We start from the raw sequence: 13,141 nt of genomic DNA, 5'->3' as shown, positions 1-13,141 counted from the left end.
TTGTGGCTTTTATTTGCATTTCCCTAATGGCTAATGAGGTTGAACATCTTTTCAGGGGTTTATTTACCGTCTGTATGTCTTCAGTGAAATGTCTATTTATGCCACTGCCATTTTCTAGTTGGTTTGGTTTTTTAATGTTGAATTTTTTTGGAAATATATTTTTATTGATTTTTTTAAAGAAAGAGGAAGGGAGAAGGAGAAAGAGATAGAAACATTGACATGAGAGAGAAACATCAATTGGCTGCCTCCTGCATGCACCCTACTGAGAATCGAGCCTGAAACCCTGGGCATGTGTCTTAACTGGGAATCAAACGGTCACCTTTGGTGCACGGGCCGACGCTCATCCACTGAGCCACACTGGCCAGGCTTTAATGTGAATTTTGAGAGCACTTTATGTATTCTAGGTCAAGACCTTTGTCAGATATATGATTTATAATTATATTCTCCCAGTCTGTAGCTTGCCTTTTTACTTCAAAAAGTTTCTAATTTCGGTGAGGTCAAATTTATCCATTTTCTTTTCATGGATCATTGTCCTGTTGTTAATTCTAAAAGTTTTTTTGCATAGCCCTCAGACCCAAAGATTTTCCCCTATGTGTTATAGGAGTTTTATAGCTTTATAGTTTTATATTTTACACTTAATCCATGATCCATTTTGTGTTAATATTTGTATAAGTTGTGAGGTTTGGGTGACAGTTCATTTTATGCCTATGGATGTTCAATTTCTTCATCACTATTTGTTGACAATATTATTCTTTCTTTACTCAATTCCCTTGGCACTTCAAAAATCAGTTGGGCATATTTGTGTGAATCTATTTCTTTATTATCTATTCTGTTCTCTCCCTCCACCAATATTACACTCTCTTGTTTACTGTAGCTATGTAGAAAGCTTTAATATCAAGTAGAGTGATTTTCAAATTTATTTTAATTATTCCAGTTCTGTGTCTTTCAATCTATTTTATCTCTGCAAACTCATGTCTATAATTTGAATTGCAATCAAGAGTAAATTAGTGCCTGGATTTCAGCCTTGAGAATCAAACAGAATTCTAACCCTTTAATTAAATTTTAAAAGATACTATATTGTCTTGTTGAAATACACTTTTAAAAGAATAAATAGAACTATTTCTATAAATAGGTATTAATAAAATATTACAGTCAACTCACGTTGTATCTGCATTAACTGTATATGTGTTAACCTTAGACCTCAGCCCCAGTAAGATTCTACTTTGTTTTCTTCAATCTTCCTGACAATAAACAAATCTGTTAATTTGTATGGGTTGCAAAGTGTAACTTTAACATAATAGAGCAAACCATGCAAGCAAGAAATAGTTCAGATCACACTACCCATCCCACATTCACATAGACAGATTTAACAGTTATCTTAACTCCGAATTTAACATTTTTAAACAAATAGAACTTTAAAAATAGCTTTTAAACTGAGACTTAAGAATATTATCTCAGAGGCTGCACATGAAAAATAGATACTTGAGGTGACAACTGAGATAGAGTTGCCCTTGCAATGATGTATCTCTTGTGACCAGCTCCCTTTAAGACAGATCTGTTGAACAACAGGTGTGAAGGGCTGTGTGCTATACAGACTGAACCCCCAACTCTCACTTTGCCCCAAAGAGGCATCATTTGTTCCACAGCTCATCTTATTCCAACAATCCATGTTATAAAGGGATCAATTGAACTTACACATTTTGGGAGAAAATTCTTTCTCAAGGATTTCTTAAATTCTCCAGTTGATTTTGTACAGGATGGAACAACAGGTGTAAGAGGCAAAATTAGAATTCTCCTTCCTTGTGTCTGTGCATTAGTCTTCATTTTTTGCCCTAAAATGATACATGGAGAATTCCCAGTCCAGAGAAGCTGTCTCATATCAAGCTTCTTAGAAGCAAAGCCTGAGATGGGGATCTGTGTGCACGTGGTTTATTGAAGGAGTGTTCTGAGGAGTGAGGGTGAGAAAAGTGAGGGCAGATGTGGTCTCAGCTGAAGTCAGGTTCCAGGCTCCTCCCAGGGAGAAGTTCTGATCATAATTTGCACAGTGGAGTCTATCCTGGCCTAAGGCAACAGAGCCAGCCTTTGAATTATGTATTTACCAGTCATTGACTACAGGCTGGACCAGGTAGGGACATGTACACAGATGGTATAACCCCCCCGGGTTAAGAGATTTCCATCAGACTGAGGACACCATCAGCATCCAGTACAAGGGTCTTAATGATCAACAGAACTAGACAGAGCCCAGAAATACTGCATCCTCGGCTACCTTGAGGTAGGTTGGTTCTTTGTTTATTTGTTGGGACATTATTTAATCAATGATGTAGATTCTTCCAGGTACCTCTGGGACTGTTCAGACATTAGTAGAGAGGGAGACTACATTCCTTTTGGAACATTGGAGACACAGGTGATACAATTCAAAGCTAAGAAACCTTTATAGATCAGAAATTAGGGAAGATCTGCTTAACTTTAAAATTAGCCAGAAAAGTCTTTTGGGTTCAGTCTTTGAAGAGAATTCCTATAAAACATGAGCGCTTAGAGACTCCATTAGAGTAAACATAATTAACTTTTGTAGTAAAGATAGATAGCCCCTCGGGGCCTCTAGGCCATTATGCTAAACACAAGTTCTCATTCTCCTGCCTTAGAGGCAGAAAGGTGTAGAACTTGGAATTCTCTGTGCAGCTTCCCAATGCCACTTGGAAATTGCCTTGCCTAAAAACCATGAACTCACAATGTGAACATATTTTGCGGCCTATTTTTCCCTTAAAGACAGACTAGTTTATTAGAAGATCAAGTTGCTTTACAGTTTTTTCCTTCCTGTGCTCTGGGAGCAGATCAAGTACCCAAGGTCATCTATGCATCATACCTGCTGAAAAGCCCGAGACAATCACGTCAACACTTCAGTGAGAGGATGTTCAGGAAGGAAGTTGGATACAGGGCTAATGTTAGTGACCCAGGCTTTTCCATGTATTGTTCTTTAAGGCAACTCTTGGAGGTCTCTGGGAAATGCTTTGTGTTTGAATTAGTTTCTAGCAAAAGAGGATGATTAGAAATAACTGGAGATACTACCGGAGTGCTTAGCACTGTTCTAAGTTTGGGAACTACTTGTGTAAGAAAGTAAATTCTCTACATTTGCAAGAAAATGACACTCTAGAAGTTTGCTTAACTCCAGGTCAGGTGGGACGAATGACCCCTCAAGTAACTTTACAAGTCCAAGACCTGTGGACAAAGAAGTGGTTCTCAACTCTAATATTGGAAACTTTCTGACCCAGACATCACCCATCTTGTTCTTCATCCACAGGCATTTACTTACTGTCGTCATAGCCAACCCACGATATACTCAAACAATAATTAGAAATTCATGTTCCTGTATCTTAATTTCACACCACTAAAAACAGAAGTAAATCAAACTTCAGAGGCTGTTTTGTCTAGAGCAGCGGTTCTCAACCTGTGGGTCGTGACCCCTTTGGGGGTCGAACAACCCTTTCACAGGGGTCACCTAAGACATAACAGTAGTAAAATTACAGTTATGGCCCTGGCCAGTTTTGCTCAGCGGTTAGAGCGTCGGCCCACAGACCAGGGAGTCCAAGGTTTAGTTCCTGCTAAGGGCATGTACCTAGATTGCAGTTGTCCCTGGCCCCAGTTGCGGTTGTGTGGGTGGCAACCAGTCAATATGTTTCTCTCACATCAATGTCTCTCTCTCACTCTTCATTCCTCTCTCCCTCCTGCTATGTCTGGAGATAAATGCAAAAAAATGTCCTCGAGTGAGGATAAAAAAAATATTACAGCTATGAAGTAGCAACAAAAATAGTTTTATGGTTGGGGGTCACCACAACATGAGGAACTGTTAAAGGGTCACGGCATTAGAAAGGTTGAGAACCACTGGGAGAATTACAGAAATATTAAAGATCTTAGAGCTGGAAAAAATCTCAAAATATCTTCAGGCTGATAAAGCATCACAGGTGGGGCTATAAGTGCGAATCCATCTAAGTGTCATGCAGACTGGAGGGTGACTTCCCATCTGTTATCTGATAAATTGCTGCCAAGCACAGCTTTCTCCCCAAAAACTTCAAGTCAATATGGACCCACAGTATTACCAAAGTGGGACTCCCGCTTAGTCACTACAACTGAACATCCCCTGTAGCCAGCCCCAGCCTGAAATATTTACAGAAGAATAGCCCACAAGCCCTGAATATTAACATTTCCCCCAGTAATTTGTATAGTATTACTGGAAATACGTTGAAGTCTTGAGACATCTTTTGGCAGAATCACAGGGCTTCTGCTGCTCTTTTAGGACAGGTCTGAGTCAAGCCTCCCCATATACAAAATTAATCTAGCTGCCATTGTTCCTTAATTCCCAAAGTGCATTTTGGCTTTCTTTAGGTAGAAGGCTTTTAATGGCCAGTGATTCTAAAAGGATTATATGGTTCTCTTGAAAGGCTGGTTTATTTTTATAGACTATAGCCAAAATAGTTGTTAAAATCATTATGCATTAACCCTGGCTGGTAGCTCATCTGGTTATGGCATCATCTGATATGCTAAGGTTGTGGGTTTGACCCCAGGTTAGGGTAAAGGCAGGAATCAACCAATGAGTGCATGGATGGGTGGAGTGGTAGGTCGATGTTTTCTCTCTCTCTCTCTCTCTCTCTCTCTCTCTCTCTCTCTCTCTCCCCCTTCCTTTCTCTAAAATCAATTTTTAAAAAAGATATTTTTTAAATATCATCATGCATTGATTCAATAAATTTTATTGAACATCTACTATGTTCCAGACACTATTCTAGGTAAAGAGAATACAGCCATAAATAAACAAAGTCCTTGCCTTCATTCAGATTAGAGTCATGATGGCTCTGCTGGTGTGGCTCAGTGGATTGAGCGTTGTATCATGGACTGAGAGGTCCCGGTTCCATTCTCAGTGAGGGCAATTGCCCAGGTTACGGGCTTGATTTCCAGTAGAAGGAGTGCAAGAGGCAGCTGATGGATTTTTCTTCCTCACATTGATGTTCTAACTCTTTCTTAAAAAAAAAAAAAAAAGTGTAATGATGGCAGCAGACAGTAATTCAGTAACTATAAAATATAGTCTCAAGTAGTGCTAAGGGCTTAGAAAATATTGTCAGGCAGGATAAGGGAAATAAACTGGCAGAGGCTATAGGAGTGAGAGGTGGTGATATTTTAGAAGTCAAGAAAAATTTATCTGAGATTATGACATTTAAGCAGAGACCTATAAGAAGGGAAGGAGCAAGAGATAAAAATATTTGTTGGGGGGGGGGGGGGTCAAGGGGAGCCGAGAACAGCCTGTGTCAAGATTCTGAGGCAGAAGAGTTCTTGGTAAGCTCAAGGAAAAGCAGGAAGTGATTGAACCTAGCGCTGAGTGAATCAGGGAAGACAAGCAAGGAGGTGGCCCTGGTGAGATCATGTAGGCCCTTGTAAGCCATGGTCAGGACATCAACTCAATGTTCACTGTTGTAGGGAATTTCCACCACAGGGGATTATAATAAACAGCTTCTGCTTTCTGAAAGTTTTGCAAAAATTCTCCTCCAGGTCCCACATATTAGCCAGAAAAAACTGCAGGTCACTGGCAGTCTTTCAGAAATCTTTGAGGATTTCTTTAGGAGTTTTAAGTAAGTACAACTATAAGCAGGCATTAAATTAAGTGAACTCCAAGACCAATCTTGGCTGTATAGCCTTTGAAAATCTATCTCAAGCAAAACTAGTTCCAGTTCACTAATAAGACCTTCAAAGGTGGGGTTCTCTGTTGTGAGTTTATGAAAATCTTTGACAAAATCCACTCATGTGTTATAAAGGTTTTGGCATTGGAAGCTTTTCTACCAAAAACTATGTCTGAGAGAGAAAGGATGAAAGTTGCAGATAACCTGGATGTCCACTGTTTTATAGCTTCTTGCCAAATATTCTTTGTCTTTTTTACTAAAGGAAATAAGTCCACTCAAAGACTATATTCTAATTATTTCTCTATAGTTTAAAATAATATTCAGATCATCTGCATCTTGTATGAGAAAAAATTAATTCCACATATTTTTGCTCCAAATATGTAAATTCATAAAAACTCTGTCATACTTTAATTTCAGTTGTTATTGTATTTAAGCACCTATTGATGGAAAATTTGATGTCTTGTTATTTCCTCTGCTTTTTATTTTTAGCCAGATTGAATGACAAATATAGTAAGCACAGCTTGTTTTTAAATTTAGGTCAACAATAAGTAATTACAATTCTTTATTTTAAATTTTAGTGGTGGCATTTTCCAGGGGAAACTAATAGGCTTCATTTGTGACTCCAGATTTCCATATGATCTGCACACCCAATCCAACAGCCACACCACTGAGAATGTGATTACAGGTTTTGAATTGAATAGAGAAAACAAATGGTGGCAATCCAAAAATGGTATGATTGAGTTTCTTTCTAATTTTTTCTTTATAGTTTTAATAAGGTGTCTTAATGTATGATTTGAACAATGTCAGAGCTAGGAGTTATGTTGAAATGGAACAATATCCACCAGAATGTACAGCCCCATATAAAAATAAATTTTCTTTTCATTTTAAGGAAGATTATTTTTTTCTACAGAAATAGAAATGTATTTTAAGCACATAACTCAGAAGGTTTCACTTTTTTCATTTATGAGCAGAAAATATATCTGCATTCTTTTATTATTTGTAAACAAAATAATAAGGAAGTTTATGAGGTATTGGTAAATAAAGACTAATATAAAACACACTAAGTGGGGAAAATGGAGGTGGAGTGAATAGAAGCTACACAGACAATCTCCCAGAACCAAAGTAAAATACAACTAAAATAAAGACAAATCCTCAGAAAAAAGCAACAGAAAAGCAGCAGGAAAGGACCATATAACCAGGGACACTGGTAGGATCTGTGGAGGCGTGAAAGGGTGGTGGGCTGGGAGCCCAAGCACAGCAGCAGTCTTAGCTGTGAGTAGCGCCCTTGGGGAATAAAGACCAAGCCTGCTCCACAGTGCAGAGAGCCAGGACAGAGCTCTAAAATAGCCACAGCCACTCACCTGGGGGCTACAGCAGAGGGAGGGCAGACCGGGCTGGAACTCTGTGGGGACACCTGGGATTTGGAGGGCACTCAGAGATTTTACTGAGTTTCGGCCACAAAGGACAGTGGCCAGTGTGCTCCTTCCCAGAGCTGTGGGGAAAAGCAGCAGCCTCACCCCGACCTGGAAATTCAGCCTTTCCCAGGTGAAGCAAAAACATGCAAATTGAGGCTCATTAACAACCAGCATCTATCCCACCCTCTGAAAATCCTCTTATGCAGAACACCAGGGCTACATTCCAAGGCACTGAGTAACTGAGACTACTAGCCACCAGGAAAAAGCTAGAGGATAACTCAATCTTTCCTGGGCTTGCAAATCTACCCAGAGAAGTAAGACTTGACAGTGCTGTTTAATGTGGGCTGACAGAGACTCATCCAAACGCAGTAAAGGAAGTCACAAACAGCAGAACACCAACGCTCACAGGGAAAATATGGCAGGCTCGAAAACCCACTGAGATAGCCAAAATGGTGAAACAAAGAAACAAATCCCAAAGGAAAGAACAACAGAACTCTACCAAAGATGAGCTAAAAGAAATGCAGTTAAGCAAATTATCAGAGGTAGAGTTCAGAGCCATGATCTTCAGGAAGCTCAACAGCATGAGTAAGGACATCAGCACCATGAGTAAAAATATAGAAACATTTCCACGAAGTGGAAATGAAGAATGACATAGCAGAAATTAAGAACACTTGGAAGGACTAACCAGAAGAGTAGAGGAAGCTGAGGACCAGATCAGTGAATAAGAAGACAGGGTAGAAAAAATCAACCAATCAGAAAAACAAAAGGAAAAACAATTAAAAAACAGGAAGACAGCTTAAGAGAACTGTGGGACAACTGGAAACATAACATTCACATCATAGGAGTTTCTGAAGAAGGAGAAAATGGGCAAAGAATAGAGAATATATTTGATGAAATAGTGACAGAAAATTTTCTAACTTGGTGAAGGAAGAAGGCATTCAAGTTCAAGAAGCACAGAGAGCCCCAAGTAAGAAGAACCAAACAGGCCCACACTAAGACACACAGTAATCAAAGTGCCAAAAATTAAAGACAAAGAGAGAATCCTAACGGCAGCAAGAGATAAGCAATAAGTTACCTACAAAGGAAACCCCATAAGGCTCTCAGCTGACTTCTCACAAGAAACACTACAAGCCAGAAGGGAGTGGCATGAAGTAATCAAGGTCATGAAAAACAAGGATCTGATTTCAAGACTCTATCCAGCAAGGCTATCATTCAAAATACAAGGTCAAATAAAGAGCTTCCCAGACAGAAAAAAAAAAAAAAGCTAAAGGAAGATATTTTCACCAAACCAGTACTACAAGATACTAAAAGAACTGCTGTAATTAGTAGAAAAAAGAAACAGAAAGAAAAATATAACCACATTAAACAAAAATGGCAATAAATAAGTACATAAAAATTATCACCTTAAATGTAAATGGATTGAATGCTCTGATAAAAAGAAATAGAGTAGCTGACTGGATAAGAAAGCATGACTCATATATATGTTGTTTACAAGAGACCCACCTCACAACAAAAGACTCACATAGGTTGAAAAGTGAAGAGATGAAAAAAACCTTTCAAGCAAACAAAAAGAAAAAAAGGCTGGGGTAGCCATACTCATATCTGAAAAAGTAGATTCGAAATGAAGGCAATAACTAGAGACAAAGAAGGCCACTACATAATATTGAAAGGATCTATCCAACAGGAAGATACAGCCTTAATAAACATATATGCACCCAATATAGGAGCACCAAAATATATTTAAAAACTTCTGGAGGACTTCAGACAGCAGAAAGGAGAAATCGACAGCAATACAATCATAGCAGGGAACTTCAACATCCTGTTGATATTACTGGATAGATCATCTAGACAAAATAATAACAAAAAAAACAGAGACTCTAAATGAAGTGCTAGATCAAATGTATTTAATAGATATCTACAGAGAGTTACACCCCTAAACTGCAGAATTCACATTCTTCTCAAGTGCACATGATAAATTCTCAAAGATAGACCACATGTTAGGCCACAAACTATGTCTGTACATGTTGAAGAAGATTGAAATCATATCAAGCATCTTCTCAGATCACAATCGCATGAAACTAGAAGTCAATAGCAACAAGAATATGCAAAGACATTTGAAAACATGGAGGCTAATAGCATGTTATTGAACAATGAATGGGTTACCATGGAGATCAAGGAAGAAATTAAAAACTTCCTGGAAACCAATGAAAATGAACACACAACAACACAAAATCTGTGGGATGCAGTGAAAGCAATTCTGAGAGGGAAGTTCATAGCACTACAAGCCCACCTCAAGAAACAAAAACAAATTCTAATTGACTACCTAACCTCATAACTTAAAGAACTAGAAACCAAACAAAAAGAAAACCCCAGAGCAAGTAGAAGGAAGGAAATAATAAAGGTCAGAACAGAAATAAATGACATGGAGACAAAAAAAAAAAATTCAAAGGATCAATGAAACAAAGAGCTGGTTTTTCATAAAGATAAACAAGATTGATAGGCTCTTAGCTAGATTCACCATGAAACATAGAGAGAGAACCCAAATGCACAAAATCAGAAATGAAAGAGGAGAAGTAATAACTGACACCACAGAAATACAAAGGATCGTTAACAAATACTGTGAACAATTATATGACAACAAATTGGACAATCTAAGCGAAATAGACAAATTTCTAGAAGCACATAGTCTCCCAAAACTGAACCAGGAAGAGATAGAAAACTTGAACAGATCAATAACAACAAAAGAAATTGAAGATGTAATCAAGACTCTCCTAGCAAACAAAAGCCCAGGCCCACTTCATGGGTGAGTTTTACCAAACATTTAAAGAAGAACTAACACCCATTCTTCTTGAACTATTTCAAAAAATTCAAGAAGAAGGAAGACTTCCAAACTCTTTTTATGAGGCCAGCATAATTTTAATTCCAAAACCAGACAAAGACACTACAAAGAGAGTGAACTACGGGCCAATATCCCTGACAAACATAGATGCCAAAATCCTGAACAAAATACTAGCAAATTGGATCCAGCAATACATCAAAAAAATTATTCACCGTGACCAAGTGGGATTCATCCCAGGGATGCAAGGCTGGTACAATATTTGCAAATCAATAAATGTCATACACCACATAAACAAAATGAAAGATAAAAACCATATGATCATATCAATAGATACTGAAAAGGATTCGACAAAAATCATTTCTGATTAAAAAAAAATGGGGGAATAAAGGGATTATATCTCGACATAATAAAGGTCATATATAAAAGACCTACAGCCAACATCATATTCAATGGACAAAAACTAAAAGCATTTTCCTTAAGAACAGGAACAAGACAGAGATGCCCAATTTCGCCACTCTTATTTCACATTGCACTGGAAGTCTTAGCCACAGCAATCAGACATAAAGAAAAAATAAAAGGGATCCAAATTGGAAAGGAGGAAGTGAAACTGTCATTATTTGCAGATGACATGATATTATACATAGAAAACCCTAAAAACTCCATGAAAAATCTACTAGACTTAACAAATGAAATTGGAAACATAGCAGGATACAAAATGAATATCAAGAAATTGACAGCATTCTTATACACTAATGATGAACTCACAGAAAGAGAAACTAAAAATACAATCCCATGTACCATCACAGCAAAAAAATTAAGATACTTAGGAATGAACTTAACCAAAGAAATAAAAGACCTATTTGCAGAAAATTACAGGACATTGAAAAAAGAAATAAAGGAAGATATAAAAAAGTGGAAGCACATACCTTGTTCATGAATTGAAAAAATTAACATCATTAAAATGTTCATACTACCCAAAGCAATCTATAGATTTAATAAAATCCCCATCAAAATACCAATGACATATTTCACAAAACTAGAACAAATACTTCAAAAGTTCATATGAGACCAAAAGAGACCCTGAATAACCACAGCAATCTTGAAAAAGAAGGACAAAGTAGGTGGGATCACAATACTGGATATCAGGTTATACTACAGAGCTCCTATAATCAAAACAGCCTGGTACTGGTACAAGAACAGGCATATAGATCAATGGAATAGAAAAGAGAATCCAGCTCTGGCCAGTTTAGCTCAGCAGTTAGAGAGTTGGCCTGTGGTCCAGAGAGACCCGAGTTCGGTTCCCACTAAGGGTGTTACCTCGGTTGCAGTTTGTCCCCAGCCCTGGTTTGGTTGTGTGGGTGGCAACCACTTGATGTGTCCCTTTCACGTCAATGTCTCTTTCTCTCTCTTCCTCCCACTCTATCTGAACAAAAAATGGAAAAATGTCCTCGGGTGAGGATAAAAAAAAAGAACCCAGAAATTGACCCAAAATATTATGCTCAATTCATATTTGACAAAGGTGGCAAGAGCATACAATGGAGTAAAGACGGCCTCTTTAATAAATGGTGTTGGGAAAATTGGACAGCTACATGCAAAAAAATGAAACTAGACCATCAACTTATACCACACATAAGAATAAACTCGTGGAAAAAGGCAGGAGAGTGGAGGTAGTGGGAAGGAGGGCGTCAATGGGGGGAAAATGAGAAACATTTGTAATACATTCAACAATAAAGATAAAAAAAAAAAAAGAATAAACTCAAAATGGATAAAAGACTTAAATGTGACTCATGAGTCCATAAAAATTTTAGAGGAAAATGTAGGCAACAAAATTTCAGACATCATACGCAGCAGAATTTTCACTGATACATCACCTAAGGCAACAGAAACAAAGGAGAAAATGAACACATGGGACTACATCAAACTCAAAAGCTTCTGCACAGCAAAATAAACAACCATCAAAATGGAACGGGAACCCACTGTATGGGAGAGCATAATTGCCAATGATACATCAGATAAGGGCTAATTTCCAAAATATTTAGAGTGCTCATACAGCTCAACAAAAGGAAGACAAAGAACCCAATTAAAAAATGGGCAGAGGAGCTGAATAGACACCTCTCCAAACAGGACATACAAATGGCTAAGAGACATATGAAGAAATGCTCAACATCACTAATCAGCAGAGAAATGCAAATTAAAACAACAATGAGGTATCACCTCACACCTGTCAGAATGGCTGTGATTAACAAAGCATCAAACAACAAGTGTTGGCGAGGGTGTGGAGAAAATGGGATGCTAGTACACTGCTGGTGGGAATGCAGACTGGTGCAGCCACCATGAAAAACAATATGGTGTTATCTTAAAAAATTAAAAATTGAATTGCAATTTGACCCAATGATTCCACTTCTAGGAATATACCCTAAGAAGCCTGAAACACCAATCAGAAAGAATATATGTGCCCCTATGTTCATAGCAGCACTATTTCCAATCGCTGAGATCTGGAAACAGCCCAAATGTCCATCAGTAGATGAATGGATAAAAAGGCTGTGGTACATATACACAATGGAGTGCTATGCAGCTGTAAGAAAGAAAGATCTCTAATTCTTTGAGATGATATGGAGGGACCTGGAAAGTATTATCCTAAGCAAAACAAGCCAAGCAAAGACAAATATCACATGATCTCACTTATTTGTGGAATATAATGAACATAGTAGTCTGAGGGACAGGGTAGTCCCAGAGACATGGACGTAAAGTATAGACTGACAGTCCTCAGAAGAGGGGTTGGAGGGGAGAGATAAACCACAGAACTTATATGCATGTACGAATAACCAATGAACATGGACGACAAATCTGGGGACGGGGCAGCGAGAGATGAGGAGGAGGGTGTCCTTGGGGGAAAAAGGAGAAACATCTGTAACAAAAATTAATTAATTAATTAATTAATAAAAATATTAACTACATGTTGAAATGAGAATATTTTTTATTTATTGGGCTAAACATATTAAAAATTATTTCACCCGCTTGAATGTGGCTGCCAGAAAATTTTAAATGACACTAGTGAGTCATATTTCTGTTGTACACTCCACTTTAGAGAGATCAGGGCTTCTGTTATGTCCAGATTAGGGCCAATCTTCCATGTCCATGCTAGAGATGATGGGAGCTAATCACCTCAGTGCAGAGTTCTGGCCAGGGTATCTCCATCTTCTCCTTTGTGTCTGAGGTTCCAA

The 13,141-nt window shown here is 38.0% G+C and overlaps 1 protein-coding gene across 1 annotated transcript in view; it reads left to right on the top strand.

The window, feature by feature from the left end:
- Positions 1 to 2,133: 2,133 nt before the first annotated feature.
- LAMB4 (laminin subunit beta 4) overlaps positions 2,134 to 13,141 on the top strand; it is a 114,256-nt gene continuing 103,248 nt past the window's right edge. The window contains 3 exon segments of the mRNA XM_036246316.1: positions 2,134 to 2,146; positions 2,229 to 2,272; positions 6,258 to 6,393. Of these exon segments, the coding sequence (XP_036102209.1) occupies positions 2,134 to 2,146; positions 2,229 to 2,272; positions 6,258 to 6,393 (193 nt within the window).

This window comes from Molossus molossus, unplaced genomic scaffold (assembly GCF_014108415.1).
Source record: "Molossus molossus isolate mMolMol1 unplaced genomic scaffold, mMolMol1.p scaffold_m16_p_7, whole genome shotgun sequence".
In the NCBI taxonomy this organism is placed as follows: domain Eukaryota; kingdom Metazoa; phylum Chordata; class Mammalia; order Chiroptera; family Molossidae; genus Molossus; species Molossus molossus.
This window is presented reverse-complemented; position numbering and strand designations above follow the sequence as displayed.